At 46.0% G+C, this 21,874-nt stretch overlaps 1 protein-coding gene across 1 annotated transcript in view; it reads left to right on the plus strand.

The window, feature by feature from the left end:
* The window catches only part of LOC140386891 (IQ calmodulin-binding motif-containing protein 1-like), a 64,180-nt gene extending 47,449 nt beyond the window's left edge, over nucleotides 1-16,731 (plus strand). Inside the window, exons 10-14 of the mRNA XM_072469731.1 lie at nucleotides 5,528-5,670; nucleotides 9,387-9,535; nucleotides 10,037-10,168; nucleotides 13,925-14,081; nucleotides 15,573-16,731. Of these exons, the coding sequence (XP_072325832.1) occupies nucleotides 5,528-5,670; nucleotides 9,387-9,535; nucleotides 10,037-10,168; nucleotides 13,925-14,081; nucleotides 15,573-15,775 (784 nt within the window). The 3' untranslated portion in view covers nucleotides 15,776-16,731. The remainder of the gene's footprint in view (nucleotides 1-5,527; nucleotides 5,671-9,386; nucleotides 9,536-10,036; nucleotides 10,169-13,924; nucleotides 14,082-15,572) is intronic.
* The last annotated feature ends 5,143 nt before the right edge of the window (nucleotides 16,732-21,874 follow it).

The raw sequence follows: 21,874 nt of genomic DNA on the forward strand, positions 1-21,874 counted from the left end.
CACTCAGGTCTTCTGCGGATCAGCTGGCGGGGATATTCGCAGACACCTTCAACCTCTCTTTATAACAATCTGAAGTCCCTATCTGCTTCAAGAAGGCGACCATCATCCCTGTACCAAAAAAAAGTCGAGCAGCGTGCCTTAATGACTATCATCCAGTGGCTCTGACATCCATCATCAAGAAGTGCTTCGAAAAGTTAGTCATGGCACAAATCAACTCCAGCCTTCCGGATTGCCTTGATCCACTACAGTTCGCCTACCGCTGCAACAGGTCCACAGCAGACGCCATCTCCATGGCCCTGCACTCAACGCTGGAACACCTAGATAACAAAGACACCATGTCAGACTCCTATTTATCGACTACAGCTCAGCCTTCAACACCATCATTCCTACGAAACTAATCTCCATACTCCTTGGCCTCGGCTCCTCCCTCTGCGACTGGATCCTGAACTTTCTAACCCACAGGCCACAGTCAGTAAAGATAGGCAACAACACCTCCTCCACGATCATCCTCAACACCGGTGCCCCACAAGGCTGTGTCCTCAGGCCCCTACTATGTTCCTTATACACCTATGACTGTGTGGCCAAATTCTCCTCCAACTTGATTTTCAAATTTGCTGATGACACCACCGTAGTGGGTCGGATTTCAAACAATGACTAGACAGAGTACAGGAATGAGATAGAGAATCTGGTGAACTGGTGCGACGACAATAATCTCTCCCTCAATGTCATCAAAACGAAGGAGATTGTCATCGACTTCAGGAAGCGTAGTGGAGAACATGCCCCTGTCTACATCAATGGGAACGAAGTAGAAAGGGTCGAGAGCTTCAAGTTTTTAGGTGTACAGGTCACCAACAGCCTGTCCTGGTCCCCCCCCCCCCCCCCCCCCCCCCCCCCATGCCGATACTATAGTTAAGAAAGCCCACCAACGACTCTACTTTCTCAGAAGACTAAGGAAATTTGGCATGTCAGCTACGACCCTCACCAACTTCTACAGATGCACCATAGAAAGCATTCTTTCTGGTTGTATCACAGCTTGGTATGGAGCCTGCTCTGCCCAAGACCGCAGGAAACTACAAAAGATTGTGAATGTAGCCCAGTCCATCACGCAAACCAGCCTCCCATCCATTGACTCTATCTATAATTGCCGCTGCCTCAGAAAGGCAGCCATCATAATTAAGGACCCCACGCATCCCGGACATACTCTCTTCCACCTTCTTCCGTCAGGAAAAAGATACCAATGTTTGAGGTCACGTACCAACCGACTCAAGAACAGCTTCTTCCCTACTGCCATCAGACTTTTGAATGGACCTACCTCGTATTAAGTTGATCTTTTCTCTACACCGTGCTAATACTGTAACATTATATTCTGCAATCTCTCCTTCCCTATGTACGGTATGCATTGTCTGTACAGCATGCAAGAAACAATACTTTTCACTGTATACTAATACACGTGACAATAATAAATCAAATCAAAAAGGATGTACTGGCCCTGGAGGGTGTGCAGAGGAGATTCACAAGGTTCATTCCAGAGTTGAGAGGATTAGCTTATGAGGAGAGACTAAGTAGACTGGTACTATACTCATTGGAATTTAGAAGAATGTGGGGGGGATCTTCTAGAAACATATGAAATTATGAAGGGAATAGATAGGAAGGTTCCACTGGCGGGTGAAACTCTAACTAGGAGGCATAGCCTCAACATAAGGGGGAGCAGATTCAGGACTGAGTTGAGGAGGAAGTTCTTCACCCAAAGGGTTGTGAATCTGTGGAATTCCCTGCCCAGTGAAACAGTTGAGGCTCCCTCGTTAAATGTTTTTCAGGCAAAGGTAGATAGATTTTTGAACAGTAAAGGAATAAAAGGTTACAGTGAGCGGGTGGGTAAGTACAGTTGAGTCCATAAAAAGATCAGCCATGATCTTGTTGCCTGGTATGGAGGGCATTAGCTATGAGGAGCGATTGAATAAACTCTGTTTGTTCTCACTGGAACGACGGAGGTTGAGGGGCGACCTGATAGAGGTCTACAAAATTATGAGGGGCATAGACCGAGTGGATAGTCAGAGGCTTTCCCCAGGGTAGAGGGGTCAATTACTAGGGGGCATAGGTTTAAGGTGCGAGGGGCAAGGTTTAGAGTAGATGTACGAGGCAAGTTTTTTACACAGAGGGTAGTGGGTGCCTGGAACACGGTGCCGGAGGAGGTGATGGAAGCAGGGACGATAGTGACATTTAAGGGGCATCTTGACAAATACAGGAGTAGGATGGGAATAGAGGGATACGGACCCCGGAAGTGTAGAAGATTGTAGTTTAGTCGGGCAGCATGGTCGGCACGGGCTTGGACGGCCGAAGGGCCTGTTCCTGTGCTGTCCTGTTCTTTGTTCTTTGTTCTTACCTCTTTGAATGGCGGAGCAAGCTCGAGGTGCCAAATGGCCTACTCTTGCTCCTAGTTCTTATATATAAATGTCTGTGTGTGTGAGGCAAAGCAACTCTCACAATTATGTGGGAGAGGCTGGATGGACCCAGAGGGTCTTTCCCTGTCTTGTCATTCCTATGGAAAGAAGCAGAATAAGGCGGTCACTGAGATTTTGGACACACTTGTGAATCCCGTTCGCTCATAGAGCATTTCAGCTACTGGTTGAAGGCAGCGAAAAGCAAAGAGAGTGAAATATATGAGTTAGAAGAGACTTTGGGGACAAAGATGGCCTAAAAGTGGGACTACTCGAGAAACAGAGAGACGAGAGGGAAGGAGAGAGGGGAGACCTGGGTCAGAGAGAAATCGAAGATGAGATGCAGAGCGATGGACAGGAAACAGAGAGTCCGGAGTCAATGCAACGAATAAACACTGAGCATCAAACTTCATTCCTTTGCTATGTCTTCCCGGTGAACCCGAAAGGGGGCGGGGGAGAGACTGCGATGGTGTAATGGTATTGTCACTGGACTAGTAAAGCAGAGAATAGAGTAATGTTCTGGTGGCCCAGGTTCAAATACCGCCACTGCTGATGGTGAAGTTTGAATTCAATAAAATATCTGGAATTAAAAGTCTAATGATGACCATGAAACCATTGTCCATTGCCGTAAAGACGTCCCGTGAATGAATTAAAAAAAAATTAGATTCATCGAATCCCTACAATGCAAAAGGAGGCCATTCAGCCCATCGAATTCGCACAAACCCTTGGAAAAAATACCCTACCTAGGCCCATGCTCTGACTCTATGCCGGTAACCCCACCTAACCGTTTGGACACTAAGGGGCAATTTAGCATGGCCAATCCACCTAACCTGCACATCTTTGGACAATGGGAGGAAACCGGAGCACCCGGTTTAAATCCACACAGACACGGGAAGAACGTGCAGACTCCACACAGACAGTCACCTGAGGCCGGAATTGAACCCGGGTCCCCGGCGCAGTGAGGCAGCAGTGCTAACCACTGTGCCGCCCCTGCATTCAAGCGAACCCAATGAAAATTCCGCCATCTGGGGATCCAAATTGCCCACAACTGGGCACGGATCAACAAATGAAACCTGACCAATCTGGTGGAGGAAGTTAAAAAGGACCTGCAGAGGTGGGACACACTCCAACTCTCCCGAGCGGAGAGGATGCAGACGATCCAGATGAACGAGCTGCCCAGGTTCCTCTTCCTGTTCAGATCCATATCTATCTACATCCCCAAGGCCTTCTTCAAATAAGTCGACAAAATGATCATGCCATTTGTGTGTGTGTGTGTGTTTTGTGTACCCATGGACGCTGAGACAGTCAATGTTAGAGGAACTATTGGACACGGGCAATTTGGGTGGGAGGGACCTCTGGGGACCTGTACTACGGACGACTCTAGAAGGGGCACGCTGCCCTCTGGACAGACACGGGAAATTGTACAACTGAAAGTGGTGCACAGAGCACACCTAACCAGAAGCCGAATGAAGAAGGTTCTTCTCGGAGGTGGAGGACAAGTGTGAATGGCGCCAGAGAGACCCGGCCAACATGTTCCGGGCATGCCTCGGACTGGTCGGGTTCTGGACAGCCTTCTTTGAAGCAATGTCCAAGGTTGTGGGGTGAGGGTGGAGCCATGCCCGAAAGTGGAGTCTTCGGGGTATCAGACCAGCCAGAACTATTTATGGGGAGGGGGCCAACACCCTTGCCTTTGCTTCCCTAATCGCCCGCCGAAGAATCCTACTGGCGATCAGCAGCGCCACCCAAAGCTACAGATTTTCTGGCAGACCTGTCTGAATTCCTCCACCTGGAGAAAATCAAATTCCACATCCGAGGGTCGGAAGAGGGCTTCCACAAGACATGGAAGCCATTCACCAACTTGTTCTAAGACCTGTTTGAAGCCGCAGCCAATGGAGCGAGCGAGGGGAGGGGAGGTGGTCTGCACGGGGGCCACTAGGGCACCAAAGAATAGGAAGAGGGAGGAAAGAAGGTGGGGGGGGAGGGGTGGACAGAAACAGCCAGGATAGATGGGGGGGCGGGGGGTCCAAGAACCAGGGGCGAAATTCTCCTACCCGCCCCGCCACATTTCTGCGTCGACCGGCCGGCGGGAGTCTCCGTAACACCGGCCGGTCAATGGGGTTTCCCATTGTGGGGCAGCCCCACGCCGTCGGGAAACCCCCCGGTGCCGGCAGAACGGAGACTCCCGCCGGCTGAGAATGACGCCCCAGGTCACAGAGATAAGACCTTACGGCAGGGGCAAAGGGTCCCAGGTCAGAATAGAGGCTGCCTCAGGCCGAACCAACCCAGTACGGGGAGGGGCACCAACCCAACCCATACCCCCCACCCCAGGGCGGAAAAGGCCATTCTAATCGCCAAACAAATAGAGCCAGCTGCACAACCAAGGGGTCTGGCAGGGCTGACACGAGCAAAACTCTGTAAACAGGCAGGACAAACCAAGTCGCCAGGGGAACACCCAAACAGTGGAGGGAGAGGGCGGAGTTTCCAACACGGGTGGGGGGGGGGAGAAGGGGGTTATTCCGATGTAAATATATGGTGATCTCTTTCTGTAAAATCCGCAAAAATCTTAATAAAAATATATTTTTTAAAAACTTAATTCCTTTGCTGAATTTGAATTCTGCCGGTGGGATAGTAACAGGAAATACTAAAAAAGACTTGCTTTTCTTCATGACCTCCTAAACCCAATTACATACTTCTGAAGAATCACTGTTGTAATATAGGAAATTCTATATTTTATATATGAAATAAAACAAAACTCATATTCATGCAAAAGTAGTTTTTAAAAGTGAATTTTCAGCGGTGAGTAGGAAAATTGGAAAGCAGTTTTCACACACAGGCTCGTCAAAATCTGGTACTCTATTCCCTTTCCGCTGTTGATGCTGGGCCAGTAACGTTTTGTGAGGTAAGCGTGTTGTGAGGCATAGGAAAATGGTAATTAAGATAGTACCAGCTAATGTCTGGGAAAACGCCTGAGGGACTGAATACCCTCCTCCCGTTCCTGTGCCTATTGAGTCTGCATTCTGTGACATGTATGGAAACTGTATGACTGTGTTTGATGAGAATTTATTGTAATCGCACAAAATGCTACATAGGGCAAAACGTGAACGGGAAATGCTGCAGCTGGAGAAGCTAAGAGAGGAGGAGGAGCTTAAACACCAGCTAGAGCTACGGCGACATCAAGCTCTGCGAGAGTTTCGACAGCGGCAACTGAGCTTAATGGAAATCATTCCTGCAAGTAAATGACTTTTCAAACATTTGGTGTATTTGCCCTCTTTCTACTGGGGACCAAAACTGCTTACGTTTGTAACTTCCTCCTTCAAAATCCTCTTTTTAAAAAAAAAAAACAGTTTCTTCCACTTCATCTTGTCAGTCAGCTACTTGCCATGCTCCTTGTGCTGTTGTACTCACTGGCCAGCATTGTCTTCCAGTCCGACAGCCCCTCAACACTGGCATTTTTGTCTTTGTTATCCAATCCCTCCAGGGTCTCAGCTCTCCCTATCTCTGAGACCTCCTCCAGCCCCACAGCCATGTCACAGCTCTGCTGTCCTGTCCATCTCCCCACCATTGGTGGCCATACCTTCAGTTGTCCAGACTTCTTTTAAGATGTTCCTAAAATCTTATTCCTTTGACAAAGCTTTTGGTCATCCTAATATCATCTTTTCTGGCCTGCTATCAGGTCTGATATCTCCTGTGAATATTTCTCGAATATTTCGCTACCTTGGAGGCTCTGTATAAATAAATGCAATTTGTTATTGTCGTAACATTCACTAAGCTATTGTTCTGCATGAGCAGCATTATGTAATGGCAAGTTGTTGTCCTTTGGGACGCTTACTGAAGAGTATGACTCTTTAGAGCTTCCTTCTGTTGGGAGAGCAACAAGTTGCACACAGGGCGAGATCTAACAGCCTCGTTTGCCTCAGGCGGAGATCCCGTTATGGTTGCTGAATCTCAGGAGAGGGCCAAAACGGGATTTGCACCGGCGAGATCTCTGTTTGATATCTCTTCACCATTACTCCACCCCCATGCCCCCCCCGCCAACGAGGGCGTGAACCTGATTTCTACTAATTTGAAAATCAGTTGTGCTGATCACGCCAGGGCGGGGGAGGTACCTGAAAGCCCCTGTGTTGAGGAATAAGGCTAGGTCGTCCCCTGACACCCCGGCAGTGCATCCTAGCTGCACTCCCTGGAATTGCCACGGGGCAATGCCAAGAGGAATGGAGGCAATGCCAAGTGGCCCCTGATGGGGGTGTGGGGGGGAGGGGGAAGTAACCCTCCTCCAATAGAGGGGGGGGTTCTCCTTATATGTGATGGGTGGGGGGCTTGCCCCAATGTTCGCAATGTGGTGGGGGGGAATGCCCCAAAGCTTGAGGGGTGGGTGAGATGCCCTGATGCTGTGGTGGTGGTGGTCCCTGTCCCTGTGAGGGGAAGGGGAGGGGAGTTGGAAGTGGCTTTATATGTTACTTTGGGAGGGGGGGGGCGCCTTATTTTGCCAGCATGTTTGCCCCCCCCCCCTCAAATTAGCTGTGAGATCCTCGTCAGCACTTTGAAATTGAACAGAGTTCTATTAAATCAGTTAAGAAAAGGCGCCTGTGAAACTAGCAAGTTTGCTAGCCTCGTTTGCCTCAGGCGGAGATCCCGTTATGGTTGCTGAATCTCAGGAGATTCCTGAGATTAGCAAGTTTCACACAACTTTTCTCACCTGGTCCAGCAATTTTGGGAAGATTCCAAAAGTACATCAGGCAGAATTCTTGGGTCAAAGGGTCCTACATTTGCGTGACAGGTTAAAAAGGCAGGCAGTACAAGGTCCCTGGGTTATGAAACTGTGTAGGGTATTTCAGATAACTGCATTGGGATCTTTTTTAAAAATAAATTTAGAGTACCCAACTAATTTTTTTCACAATTAAGGGGCAATTTAGCGTGGCCAATCCACCTACCCTGCACATCTCACGCAAATACGGGGAGAATGTGCAAACTCCACACGGACAGTGACCCAGAGCTGGGATCGAACCTGGGACCTCGGCGCCGTGAGGCAGAAATGCTAACCATTGTGCCACCGTGCTGCCCTCTGCATTGGGATCTTGCTCTATTCAAGGATCTTCATTACCACTAAACAATAGACAATCGCTGGGCAGGAATGTTCCCTTCCAGTCGGGGAACACTTCAGCAGTGAAGGGCATTCAGCCTCTGATCTCCGGGTAAGCGTTATCCAAGGCGGCCTTCAGGACACGTGACAATGCAAAATCGCCAAGCAGAAACTTATAACCAAGTTCCGCACACATGAGTACAGCGTCAACCGGGACCTTGGATTCATGTTGCATTACATTCATCCCCCACCATCTGGCCTGGGCTTGCAAAATCTTACCAATTGTCCTGGCTTGAGACAATTCACACCTCTTTAACCTGGGGTTACCCCTATCTCTGGATCTGTAAAGGCTTAATTACCTGCAAATGCCCGCATTCAAAGCATTGTCTTGCATCTTTGACTTTGTCTATATATATATATATATATATATATATATGTTTCTGGAACATACCTCTTCATTCACCTGAGGAAGGAGCAGTGCTCCGAAAGCTAGTGTTTGAAACAAACCTGTTGGACTGTAACCTGGTGTTGTAAGACTTCTTACTGTACTAAACATTTGAGCATGGGTGAAGCTGGGTTACTTCCCAGCAGAGAGGCCTATCTAATGTTACAGCAACATTTATACAAGTCTCAGAACAGACTGATGTAAACTGGCGAATTCTTCAACATTCTGCTAACTGTTCCTGGCCCATTGCTGGCAACTGGCAGGCAAATCAACTCTGGTTCCCACTCATGGCACATATTAATCATCAAGAGCTTGTACCATGTCCAGCTACTGTCGGGGGGGAAAGAAATCAAACTGGCTTACTGTCAGACCCCAGTGATGACACCATAATGCACCGGGGACCAATGCAAGTGGCAAACACTAGCTGCCAGGATCATTTGTGAACCTGGATACTTAGTAAAGTACACTCACCAGCATCAATGCTGTCTATGCATGGTATAGTATTCATTTAACATATTAAGTGTATTTAATTAATGGACAGTTTTATCCAAATCTGCAGTGACATCAAAATTATTTCACATCATTTTGAAGGCCGATGTCATATGTGCCCGTGACAATTTATTGAAAATGAAATGAAATGAAAATCGCTTATTGTCACGAGTAGGCTTCAATGAAGTTACTGTGAAAAGCCCCTAGTCGCCACATTCCGGCACCTGTTCGGGGAGGCTGGTACGGGAATCGAACCGTGCTGCTGGCCTGCCTTGGTCTGCTTTAAAAGCCAGCGATTTAGCCCAGTGAGCTAAACCAGCCCCTGAGCTAAACCAGCCCCTGGCTCAGTATTTGCTCAGTAGCATTTCGATCTGACCATTGCTTTTCTCTGGTATGTAATTTTGGAAGCTGCATCATAAAGTTAGTTAGAATACCTTGCACTAGTGTCCTTTTGCTGAACCAGTTCTGCTTAATCGCCACCTCCGAGTGGGGTGGATTCTGGGACAGTGAATAAATTTACAGAGGAGTGAGACAGATTATTATTTGGTAATGGGTTGAAGGGTTACGGAGAATGGGCAGGACGGTGGAGACGAGGCCAGGATGAGATCAGCTACGATCGTATTGAACAGTGGAGCAGGTTCGAGAGGCTAAATTGCCAACTCCTGCTCCTAGTTCTTATATTCTAATAAAGAACTATTCTGTCTAATTTCACCTGCCAGCTCTTGGTCTGTAGCCCTGTGGGTAACAGCACCTCAAGCACAAATCTGGTATTCTTCATTAATCAGGGGTTATGGGGAAAAGGTAGCAGAATGGGGATGAGGAACATATCTGTCATGATCGAATGGTGGATCAGACCCGATGGGCCAAATGACCCAATTCTATCTTAAGGTCTAATCCCCCGGTGCACAGAGTAATACTTGTCCATCCTCCGCAGGTGAGATGGAAAAATACCTACAAGAGGAGAGATCACGGTCAGCACAGCTGATCCAGAAAGTCTGGCTCGGACGCAGGCAGAGAAAGGCCTTCAATGAGCAGAAGCAGGCCCTTAAGGAATTCAGGGCAGCCGTGATTGTCCAGAGAGCTGTAAGTGCTTTCCTGATGTGTTGAAATGTAGAGGAGAAGAAATACAAAATTGTAATGTTGGAACTGCATTTTGGGGATCTGCACTGGAGAAATTTGGAGAGACCAAGAAATGGCACCTTAATCTGAAAATTTTAAAACAATGATTAATGCACATCTAGAAAAATGATTTACTTTAAAATGATGAAATGACTATTTAGCCGAATGGATTGATGAAATGTCCAATCTATTTGAATTGAGAAAAGGCTGCTCGGTAATTTAGATTTGGTAACCTAAAACCAGACAGGAGGGATTTTTATAAATGATGCTCAACTCAACAATCCTATTTTGTGACGGTAAAGGAATGTTGTAGTTGAATTCGGAATTCTGTACGATAGAACCACATCTTATGTCAGGGATATTAATGTTTTTCTTGAAATGTTATCGAGGCAGAAAGGGGCATTAATCTTATTATGGAGAACTAGAATTTCAGACCAGTTTCATGAAGTGTTTTTCTGGTTGCAGGTCTTGAAGTTCTTGAATAAGCGTCGAAACTTGAGATCATGCATCGCCCCCTGGCAGGGACCAAAGGACCTCACAGACACACGCAGAATAGAACTGCGTGCTAAAATAGATGCATATGTCAAACTTCATCCAGTGAGTATTCCTCCGCACCAGGGTTGTGGCCTGGTCTACCAAAAATCACTTCTGAATCTGAATTTCATGCTTTCAAACATGAAGACATGTCGATTGTGAAACAGCCTTTCAACCCATTGAACCGATCCTATCCAGAATCCAAATCTGATTATCCTATAAAGCAGGGTTTTTTCGGAGTGCGAGTTGCAACCTGCGGGTGGATCGCAGGCGGGTGGGTGTCAGAAGAGCCGCTGTGTCCCGATTGATCAAATTGCTTCTCACTGCGCATCTGCCACTAACGGCATTGAGAATGTGAACCACTGCATAAACAGCAACGCAGTCGCCGACCATAAGCGGCAGCAATGAGCCCTGAACGTTCACTTGGCGCCAAGTGCCCCGTATGTTTGTGCTTTTGGTGCGAATTCACTTGGAGGCCAGCTTCTTTCACTTTCGAGCAAGACAAGAGAACCGTGGACCTGGATCGTTTTGTTACAAGAAAGAGATGGACAGAGACACAAATAGGCAATGTACCTCCTGGCTAGGAATCTGCTGGAGCGAGCTGGTCAGGAGAGTCTTTGACGAGATAGAGCAGTGCTACTGTTAATTCTGTACAGTACTCCAGGGCCTCTGTTGAACAGCCTCCAAAGAAGAAACTTAAATTGGGAACAAAGCAGTATAAAGATGATTTCTTGAGGTATGGTTTTGTTTATTGTGCCATTGCAAATCAGGATGAAAAGCCCACGTGTGCTTATAGTGGGAAGTACTGGCAAATGAGAGTTTAAAACCCTTGAGCTCACGAACAAACCTCTTGTTTTTTTTTTTCAAAGGATGCAGCGAGAACTGAAATTATTAGCTGAAGCCCTTAGCAGAAATGTAACATTGAATGACAAAGCACAATTAGCCTCTTACATGGTAGCTTTCTGCGTAGCTCAAGAGAAAGTTCCCCAAACTATTGCAGAGAGATTAATTCTCCTTGCAGCATTAGACATGGCTCTCACGGTCCGAGATGAGACATCAGCTGAAAAACTGAAATGCTTCGTGGTAACACAATGGCTTGCCAAATTTATATTGCTGAGAATTAGAATTGCAGCTTATTCCTCGTTTAAACTGTTGGACTTTAACCTGGTGTTGTAAGACTTCGTACTGTGCTCACCCCAGTCCAACGCCAGCATCTCCACATCCTCGTTTAAAGTTAGCACAGGAGTTCTCAACACAACTGGGTGAAAGTACAGACATTTCAGATTGTGAAACCTTGCTAGTTTAAGTTAGGTATGTTTGACACAATGAATTTATTGAGGATTTGATGTGCTGCTTGATATTACCAACCAGCACGACTGGTGCACAGATCTTTGAAGTGTGAAATAGTTACGTGGTTGGAAAGTGCGGACTCAACTGGGTTCATTGCAGAGGAATCACAAGCGAGTGGCAGCCAGCATGACTTGGAACAACGGCGTTATAATAGGGATGAAGGAGGCAACTGGTCAGGACATTGGTTGAAGTAATTGATTTACTCACCGGGAGGCATTGGCATCAAAAGGAATTCCATCCGATTTTGAAGTAATTGTGAAAGTTGTGAATTTCATTAAACGCAGCGCACTCAATGCCAGGCTTTTCAAAGCTCTGCGTTCCGACATGGGTGCTGAGCACACACGTTCATTGTTCCACACGGAGGTACATTGGCTGTCAAGTGCTTATTTATGAACTGAGGTATGAAATCCACACTTTGATCCTTGAGAAATTGTCCCCTCTTGACTGATTTGTTTGGATGTTAACTCTACCTTACCTTGTAGACATCTTTTCCATTCTAAACAAACTGAACCTCAAATTTCAAAGAAAGGGATATGATTGCTGTCGGCATTATGAAGAAATAGAAGCTTTCCAGGAGTTATTGAAAGTTTGGCAAGTGCAAAACCAAAACTACATGTTCCCCACATTGCTACCACACATCGAAGGGAACTGTCAATAGACTGGCAAGCCTTATTATGTCGCTTCTGGGTGAGCTAATCAGCTGTTTTTGTCACTGCTTTCTGGAGGAGAATGTTCAGATTTTTGAACGAGAAGAGGTGGGCGAAAAATCCCTTTTGGTTTGAGACGCCGGAGTCAGTTATTCACTTACAGCTGACTCCAAATGAGACTGAGCTGCTACACCTTATCTGTGACAGCAGATTAAAAACACCCCACAAGTCCATGAGGTTATCAGCATTCTGGAGTAGCATCTCCCAGGAGTATCCAGTGCTGAGTAAAGCAAGCATTTTGTTGCTATTGCCCTTCACGACAACCTATATGTGCGAGGTTGGATATTTCGTTCTCACAAAAGGTGAAGACAGCACAAAGGAACCGGCTGAACTCTACTAAGATACGCATTGCCCTCTCCTCCTATGCATCTGATTGGAGTGAGATCGTGAGGACCAAGCAAGCTCACCTGTCACGTTAAAGATAAGCAAACGTGGTGTGGGTCCCGAAGGTCAGTCAGGGTGGGTCCCAAAGGTTGGCCAGTTGGCAAAAGTGGGTCCTGGGAAGAAAGGTTTGGAAAACACTGCTATAAAGGACTCCTTCCCACACCATCTGTTGATCACCTGCTTCATAAAATGTAAATTCCCTTGCAGAAAAAAAAAATACTTGTATATCCTTCAGTCCACTTAGAACAGGGTTTTCCCAGGTCAATGAAAACGTGAAAAAGTCATGGAATTCGGAAATGACTTTTTCAAACCTGGGAATCTCCAAAAAATAATGGCAGTAAATCTTTGAAAAGTCATGGCACATTCTCCCCGTGTCTGCGTGGGTCTCATCCCCACAACCCAAAGATGTGCAGGGTAGGTGAGTTGGCCATGCTAAATTGCCCCTTAATTGGAAAACAAATCATTGGGTATTCTTTCAACAACAAAAAAGAAAAGTCATGGAATTTTACTGAGACAGGGTGAGACGTTTCTGACTTTCAGCAGAATTCCAACCTTTTCCAATGTTTTTCCGATCACCACTTCTTCCTCTTCAATTGTTTGCTTCACTTTGTATGTCTAGAATCCAGTACAGGTAAATGATGGTCTCATTAGCACTTTTCATGGCACACAGAAATTCTACAAAACGGGATGAGAAATCAACTTTATTGGATAACTGACACACAATGCAAGGCTCCAATGCTTGTGTAATGCTACAAATACCAGAGTTTCTGATGTATTTGAAAGAAAAAATGGTCATGAAATATTTAAATTTGGTTGCACAGAGGTCTTGGAATTTTATTTTACTACAGTGCAGGAACCCTGTTAGAATTGAGTTAATCACAAATGGCCCGAGTATGCATAATATCAAGGACACCTTGCTGTATAGTTTAGGTCACTGATAACTTACATTTCCGAGCCTGAGTGTTGCAAATACAAAGTTACGGATCAGAGAGATCTGAAAGATTCATTCTACACTCATGCAGACTGTCGTGCAGTACCTGCCATTTCTTGGTAAACAATACATTCATCTTCTTGTACAATTTTATTGTTGATTATAATGATTCCATTTCCAAGTTAACTTTTATGAAACTAGCCCTGCATTTCTTTAAACACTGGCTTTATGCTCAGTAATGATTGGATCTATGGTACATCTTCTTTGGGGTTCAACACTATCAATCACTCCTGTCATCAGATCCCCTATAATCTGAGGAGCCCCATCACTAAACGCCAGCTGGTGCGACTCGAGGACCAGAGCACTCGGACCCTCTACTTTGTGTACTCATAACTAAAATATGACAGGCAAAATTGGCACATCATATTAACCCCTGCTTCCCCTCAGGTTGCTCAAGTGTCCGAGGAGCGAACAAACAAGCGACATTCTCAGGCGCAGGAAATGCTGGGCCAGTATCTCATGAGGAGAAACTTGCAGCGGAAGTCGGAGCAGCAGCAGGAGGCACTGCATGCCCAGATCAACACGGACATTGAGCTGCTGATGAGTAAGTCGGCTGATGGGCTACTTGTTAAGCCTTTAAACAGCGAGCATCCTTTTACAGTGTACACATTGGGCATTCACCACCTGAGCACAACCTCAATATTGGACTCTGGAGAGGCCGAGGGTCAGTTCTCCTGCATGTCCTCTCAAACCAGAGAACAAAAGAACATTCACTCAATCGCTTGGTAGTAGGGAACTTGAACATTGCTGGCAAAAGCGACACCGTGTTGAAGCTTTTCATCTCACACCCATCAGGACAAACATGAGAATGCCAATTTCACAGGGACCAACAATTTATTGTGCATGAGAAAAGGGTGCTGATTGTTAGCCAGTTGATTCTGATTGGTGAGTTGTTGCCGTGGAGAATTCCCCAAGAAGTATTGTTCCCTCATGCTTTTGTTAACCTGACAACCAATCAGCATCCTTTTCTCATTGAGTTTAAATTGTTGTTCTCTTTGAAATTTGGCATTCTTGCAGCTGTCCTGATGCGTACAGGCTGAAAAGCTTTGACAGCATGTCTCCTTTTTTCAGCAAAAGAAAATTTGACGGAAGAACGAAAATGTATTTCCAATGCACGTTTCTCTAAAGACTCTGAGCTTAATGGGTAAGTGCTGTATGATTCAATGAAGACAGCTGATTGAGACCTGTCAAAAGGCACTCAGCCAAGCGAGTAAATTTGAATTAGAGTGATGCCCAAAGACTTGAGCCTCTGGCCCTGTGACTGGGGTTCAATCATCCTCCCAGCTGGAGCTGCTGCTACTTGAAACCCTTTGTTTAAAGTGCATAAGCAAACCTTCAGATTAGATTAATGTCACAGAAAATGTGAAAGAGATTTCCTGTGTTTCACTACTTCTGCGGTACCAACCCTATTCCTGACCTACTTCCACAACTTCTTCATCACTGTGCTTCTGATTATTCTCACTACCATATGGCAGTGCCTTATTGTCAGCGATTAACGACTTGAAATGCCCATGTGAGTTTCCTTTTATTAAACTGCCTGTAGAGGTGGTTGTAACACCTTACTAAGATCCTGGGTAAGTTTTAAGGAGTGCTGAAACTGAAATAAAGGAACTGCAAGCTGGAAAATCAGAAACAAAAAGGAAATGTTGCAAGTGGAGAGTCAAACAGGAGAAGAAAGGAAACGGTAGAACTGAACTTACCTCTGGGTCACATTCAAAATATAAAACTAAAATGTGGGTGTGGCCAATTTGTGATTTTATTTTTGGACCGCGGGTTTGACTTTGATCTTATGGAGCTCTGCACATCAAAATGACAAGCAAGGTTTGAGGTCTGAGAGATGCTTCAATCTAAACTGTTAACCTGTCTTTCCATCTGACATGGATACATCTGCAGTGCATCCCCAGCATCCTCGCTTCTGACGTTCTGCGAATGTTCCAGTGTCAACCAATTCGAATTATTGTCTTCTCTAATCACCTGCATTCTTTCTTTCCTTTTTTAAAAAATCTGGCTTTTTTTTTTGTCTTACCACGTCCAGATGCTCCAAGTTTGAAAGAGGCCACTGAGCAGGATACGGTGATGTTTAGCAGCAGGTCTGTTCCTGTCGCAACCAGAGCCAGGCAGTCCCACAACACCATGTTGCAGTTTACTCGGGGGCCCTGGTGGAAGAAACTGGGAGATGAGTTCCAGGATCCAGAAATGATCTACACCCAGGACATGGATTTTGATCTTGTGTTGTGATATAAGAGACAATGCTGTAAAAACGCTGGCAGGGAGCACCCCAGGCGTCAGTCAAGTGGCAGGTGGGCAGTGCACTGTTTCAAGATGTATGTAGCTGAAAGGCACGAGTCCCCTATGGTAGGTATACATAATATCACATGACTGCTTTCTTTGGGTGTGTTTGTGAAGAGCCACAGAAGGGAAGATAGAGCTTGATTTGTATTGTGTTTTTATTTGAAGCACAGTCACTGTTGTAGAAAAAACGGTGGCCAATTTGTATGTAGCAAGATCCCAAAATCAGTGATGTTCATCTGTTTAGTGGTGTTGGTTGAGCGATGCATGTTAACCAGGAGAATCCTTGCTCTTCTTCCACTGGTGGCAGGAAGTATTGTTATAGATCCACCCGAACTGGCATTTAGGAACTCAGTTCCTGTCTCATCCACAAGTCGGCATCTCTGACAGTGCAACCCTGCCTGAAGGTCCCACAAACAGCCACTAGATAGATGGCCGGTTAATCTGTTTACTTGATGATGGCTGATGGACGAATGCTGGTCTCTGGTGTTGAGGAATGGCATGAAGCTTTAAACAAAGACTGAAGACGTGGGATCTTTCAGCTCTAAAATACCACTCAGAGGGGACTTGCTAGAGATGCATAATTTGGCACACAGCCCAGAAAAGGCAAGTACAGACACAACTTCAAATGCAGGCCGAGAATTCAAACAAGTAAAAGGTATAACTTGGGCTGATATAGAATATTTCAATCAGAGTGACGAACATCTGAAACAAACTTCTAGATAGGATAGTGGATGCAAAAAAACTTGAATAGTTCAAGGAACAATTCGGTGCCTTAAATGGGGAAATATTTTCTCTCAATGGCTAGCCGACAGCGGGCCAGATGGTCTCTCACATCCACCTATTTTGTTTCAAAAATTTTTTTAAAATCTAATTTATGGATTAAACTTCAATTGTTTTTCCTACCTGCGCTGATCCTGAATTTATTTGATAAACCTAATTGCACATCATGGTTTTCTATTGAGGAGCTTTAGTTCTTGTGCAAGAGACCCTAGCTGTTCAAGTGAAGGCCAGCATCCAGTAAAGGGCAGTAGAGCGCAAAGGGCAGGAGAGCACTGCTGGATGCTAGTCTTTACTTGAACAGCTAGGGTCTCTTGCACAGGTACACCTTCAAGTTAGGGTGATCACAACGGATGTATGCAAATTTTCCCCGCAACAGCCAATCAGCACTCCGCTCTACTGCCCTCTGCTGGATGCTCGTCTTCACTTGAACTGCTAGGGTCTCTTGCACAGGTACACCTTCAAGTTAGGGTGGCCACAACAGACGTATGCAAATAATCCCCACAACAGCCAATCAGCAGCTAGGGTCTCTTGCACAGGTACATCTTCAAGTTAGGATGACCACAACGGACGTATGCAAATTTCCCCCGCAACAGCCAATCAGCAGCTCCACTCTACTGCCCTCTGCTCGATGCTTGTCTTCACTTGAACAGCTAGGATCCCTTGCACAGGTACACCTTCAAGTTAGGATGACCACAACGGATGTATTCAAATTGCCCCCGCAACAGACAATCAGCAGCTCCGCTCTACTGCCCTCTGCTGGTTGCTTGTCTTCACTTGAACAGCTAGAGTCTCCTGGCTTGATACAATTCACACCTCTTTAACCTGGGGTTACCCCATCTCTGGATCTGTAAAGATTTAATCACCTGCTAATGCTCGCATTCCTAGCATTGTTTGGCATCTTTGAATTTGTCTATATATGTGTTTCTGGAACAGACCTCTTCATTCACCTGAGGAAGGATCAGCGCTCCGAAAGCTAGTGACATCGAAACAAACCTGTTGGACTTTAACCTGGTGTTGTAAGACTTCGTACTGTGCTCACCCCAGTCCAACGCCGGCATCTCCACTTCGTTTGAACAGCTAGAGTCTCTTGCACAGGTACACCTTCAAGTTAGGGTGACCACAACGGACGTAAGCAAATGTCCCCCGCATCAGCCAATCAGCAGCTCCACTCTACTGCCCTCTGCTCGATGCTTGCCTTCACTTGAACAGCTAGGATCCCTTGCACAGGTACACCTTCAAGTTAGGGTGACCACAACGGACGTAAGCAAATTTCCCCCGCATCAGCCAATCAGCAGCTCCGCTCTGCTGGATGCTTGTCTTCACTTGAACAGCTAGGGTCTCTTGCACAGGTACACTTTCAAGTTAGGGTGACCACAACGGACGTATGCAAATTTCCCCCATCACTTCCAATCAGCAACTCCGCTCTATTGACTTTGCTGGATGCTTGTCTTCACTTGAACAGCTTGGGTCCCTTGCACAGGTACACCTTCAAGTTAGGATGACCACAACAGATGTATTCAAATTGCCCCTGCAACAGACAATCAGCAGCTCCGCTCTGCTGGATGCTTGTCTTCACTTGAACAGCTAGAGTCTCTTGCACAGGTACACCTTCAAGTTAGGGTGACCACAACGGACGTAAGTAAATTTCCCCCGCATCAGCCAATCAGAAGCTCCACTCTACTGCACTCTGCTCGATGCTTGTCTTCACATGAACAGCTAGGATCCCTTGCACAGGTACACCTTCAAGTTCGGACGACCACAACGGATGTATTGAAATTGCCCCCGCAACAGACAATTAGCAGCTCCGCTCTGCTGGATGCCTGTCTTCACTTGAACAGCTAGAGTCTCTTGCACAGGTACACCTTCAAGTTAGGGTGACCACAACAGACGAATGCAAATTTCCCCCGCAACAGCCAATCAGCGGTTCCACTCTACTCCCCTCTCCTGGATGCTTGTCTTCACTTGAACAGCTTGGGTCCCTTGCACAGGTACACCTTCAAGTTAGGATGACCACAACGAATGTATTCAAGTTGCCCCCGCAACAGCCAATCAGCAGCTCCGCTCTACTGCCCTCTGCTGGATGCTTGTCTTCACTTGAACAGCTAGGGTCTCTTGCACAGATACACGTTCAAGTTAGGGTGACCACAACGGACGTATGCAAATTTCCCCCACAACAGCCAATCAGCAGCTCCACTCTACTGCCCTCCGCTCGATGCTTGTCTTCACTTGAACAGCTAGGGTCCCTTGCACAGGTACACCTTCAAGTTAGGGTGACCACAACGGACGTAAGCAAATTTCCCCCGCATCAGCGAATCAGCAGCTCCATTCTACTGCCCTCTGCTCGATGCTTGTCCTCACTTGAACAGCTAGGATCCCTTGCACAGGTACACCTTCAATTTAGGATGACCACAACGGATGTATTCAAATTGCCCCCGCAACAGACAATCAGCAGCTCCGCTCTACTGCCCTCTGCGGGATGCTTGTCTTCACTTGAACAGCTAGAGTCTCTTGCACAGGTCCACCTTCAAGTTAGGGTGACCACAACGGACGAATGCAAATTTCCCCCGCAACAGCCAATCAGCAGCTCCGCTCTACCACCCTCTGCTGGATGCTTGTCTTCACTTGAACAGCTAGGGTCTCTTGCACAGGTACACTTTCAAGTTAGGGTAACCACAACGGACGTATGCAAATTTCCCCCTCAACTGCCAATCAGCAGCTCCACTCTATTGCCCTCTGCTCGATGCTTGTCTTCACTTGAACAGCTAGGGTCCCTTGCACAGGTACACCTTCAAGTTAGGGTGACCACAACGGACGTATGCAAATTTCCCACGCAACAGCCAATTAGCAGCTCTATTGTACTGCCCTCTGCTGGATGCTTGTCTTCATTTACAGTACGAAGTCTTACAACACCAGGTCTGCACATCATGTCTTCACTTGAACAGCTAGGGTCCCTTGCACAGGTACACCTTCAAGTTAGGGTGACCCCAACGGACAGACACAAATTTCCTCTGCAACAGCCAATCAGCAGCTCCACTCTACTGTCCTCTGCTGGATGCTTGTCTTCACTTGAACCGCTAGGGTCTCTTGCACAGGTACACCTTCAAGTTAGGGTAACCACAACAGACGTATGCAAATTTCCCCCTCAACTGCCAATCAGCAGCTCCACTCTACTGCCCTCTGCTCGATGCTTGTCTTCACTTGAACAGCTAGGGTCCCTTGCACAGGTACACCTTCAAGTTAGGGTGACCACAATGGATGTATGCAAATTTCCCCCGCAACAACCAATCAGCAGCTCCGCTCTACTGCCCTCTGCTGGAAGTTATTATGTAATGAAGAAGAGTGATAAATAGTCTTACTGTTAAGGATCCTCTTGGAAGGAGTGAACACAGCATGCTAGAATTTCCAATTCAGATTGAGCGAGAGAGGATAAAGTGCCATACTACAGTTTTAACATTGGGCAGAGGTAATTATACAGGACTGAGGAAAGAGTTGGCCCAAGTAGACTGAGCACAAATAATTGAGGGTAGGACATTTGAGCGACAGTGGCGGATGTTCAGGGAGATATTAAACAGCTCTCAATTAAAGTATATTCCTGAGAGGAAGAGGAATTGTAAAAGGGAGAAAAACATTCCGTGGTTAAACAAAAAGTCAAGGAGGACATAAAGGCAAAAACTAAGGCACACCATACTGCAAAAGCTAGTGGTAAGCTGGAGGACTGGGAGAACTTTAGGGGTCAGCAAAAAGCTACTAAAAATAGAATCAAAAAAGCTAAGAGCAACTACCAAAGGAAGCTAGCAAAAAACATAAACACTGATACTAAGAGCTTCTATAAGTATATAAAGAGGAAGAGAGTAGCTAAAGTAAATGTTGGCCCTTTAGAGGACGATACTGGTGAGATAATAATGGTGAACACAAAGATGGCAGAGGCACTGAACCAATATTTTGCCTCTGTCTTCATGATAGAGGATAATAACATTTTTCCAAGAACTGAAGTTAATGCAGAGGAACTTAGTGCAATAACCATCACTCGGGAGAAGGTATTGAATAAACTAATGGGATTAAAGGCAGATAAGTCTCCAGGACATGATGGCCTGCATCCTAGGGTATTAAAGGAGGTGGAAGCAGAAGTAGTGAATGCATTGATTATGATATTTTAAAATTCTCTGGATTCTGGAAAGGTCCCGGTGAAAACACGCAAACGTAACTCCCCTATTCAAAAAGAAAGAGGGCAGCACGGTGGCGCAGTGAGTTAGCCCTGCTTTCTCACGGCACCGAGGTCCCAGGTTCAATCCCGGTTCTGGGTCACTGTCCGTGTGGAGTTTGCACATTCTCCCCGTGTTTGCGTGGGTTTCGCCCCCACAACCCAAAAACCAGGCTAGCTGGATTGGCCATGCTAAATTGCCTCTTAATTGGAAAAAATTAATTGGATACTCTAAAAAATTTTTTTTAAAGAAAGAAAGAGAAGCAAAAAGTAGGAAACTATGGACCGGTTAGCTTGACCTTTAGCTTGGGGAGATGATTTAGCTGGAATCAATTATTAGGGAGGAGATGTCTGAACATTTGGAAAGACAAAGCTCTATCCACCATTGTCAGCATGGTTTTATGAGGGGTAAGTCATACTTGATAAACTTGCTTGAGTTCTTTGAGGACGTAACCAGCAAGGTGGATAATGGGGAACCTGTGGATGTGGTATATTTAGACTTCCAGAACGCATTTGACAAGGTGGTGCATAGAAGATTGATCCAGAAGGTGAGATCACAGGGGATGAGGGTAGAGACGAGATTGGATTGAGGATTGGCTGACTGACAGAAAGTAGAGGGTTGGGTTAAATGGGTCCTTCTCTGGCTGGCAAACTGTAACTAGTGGGGTGCCGCAGGGTTCAGTCCCCAGACCTCAACTGTTTGCAATCTGTATAAATGATCTGCAAGCAGGGAGAGAGTGTAACAGCAAAATTTGCGGATGATCCTAAAATAGGTGGGAAAGCAGACAGTGAAGAGATTTGGCTTTTATAGACGGATATAGATAGGCTAGGAGATTGGGCCAAAATTTGGCAGATGGAGTTTAATGTGGATAAGTGTGTTGGGCAAATTATTATCTAAATGGAAAGCAAATTCAAAATGCATCTGGGTAGAGGGATCTGGGTGTCTTTGTTCATAAATCGCAGAAAGTCTGTATGCACGGACAAAATGTAATAAGAAAGGCAAATGGAATGTTAGTGTTTATTGCAAAAGGACTGGAGTATAAAGTCAAGAAGTATTGTTGCAA

The sequence above is a fragment of the Scyliorhinus torazame genome, chromosome 2 (genome assembly GCF_047496885.1).
Source record: "Scyliorhinus torazame isolate Kashiwa2021f chromosome 2, sScyTor2.1, whole genome shotgun sequence".
Lineage (NCBI taxonomy): Eukaryota > Metazoa > Chordata > Chondrichthyes > Carcharhiniformes > Scyliorhinidae > Scyliorhinus > Scyliorhinus torazame.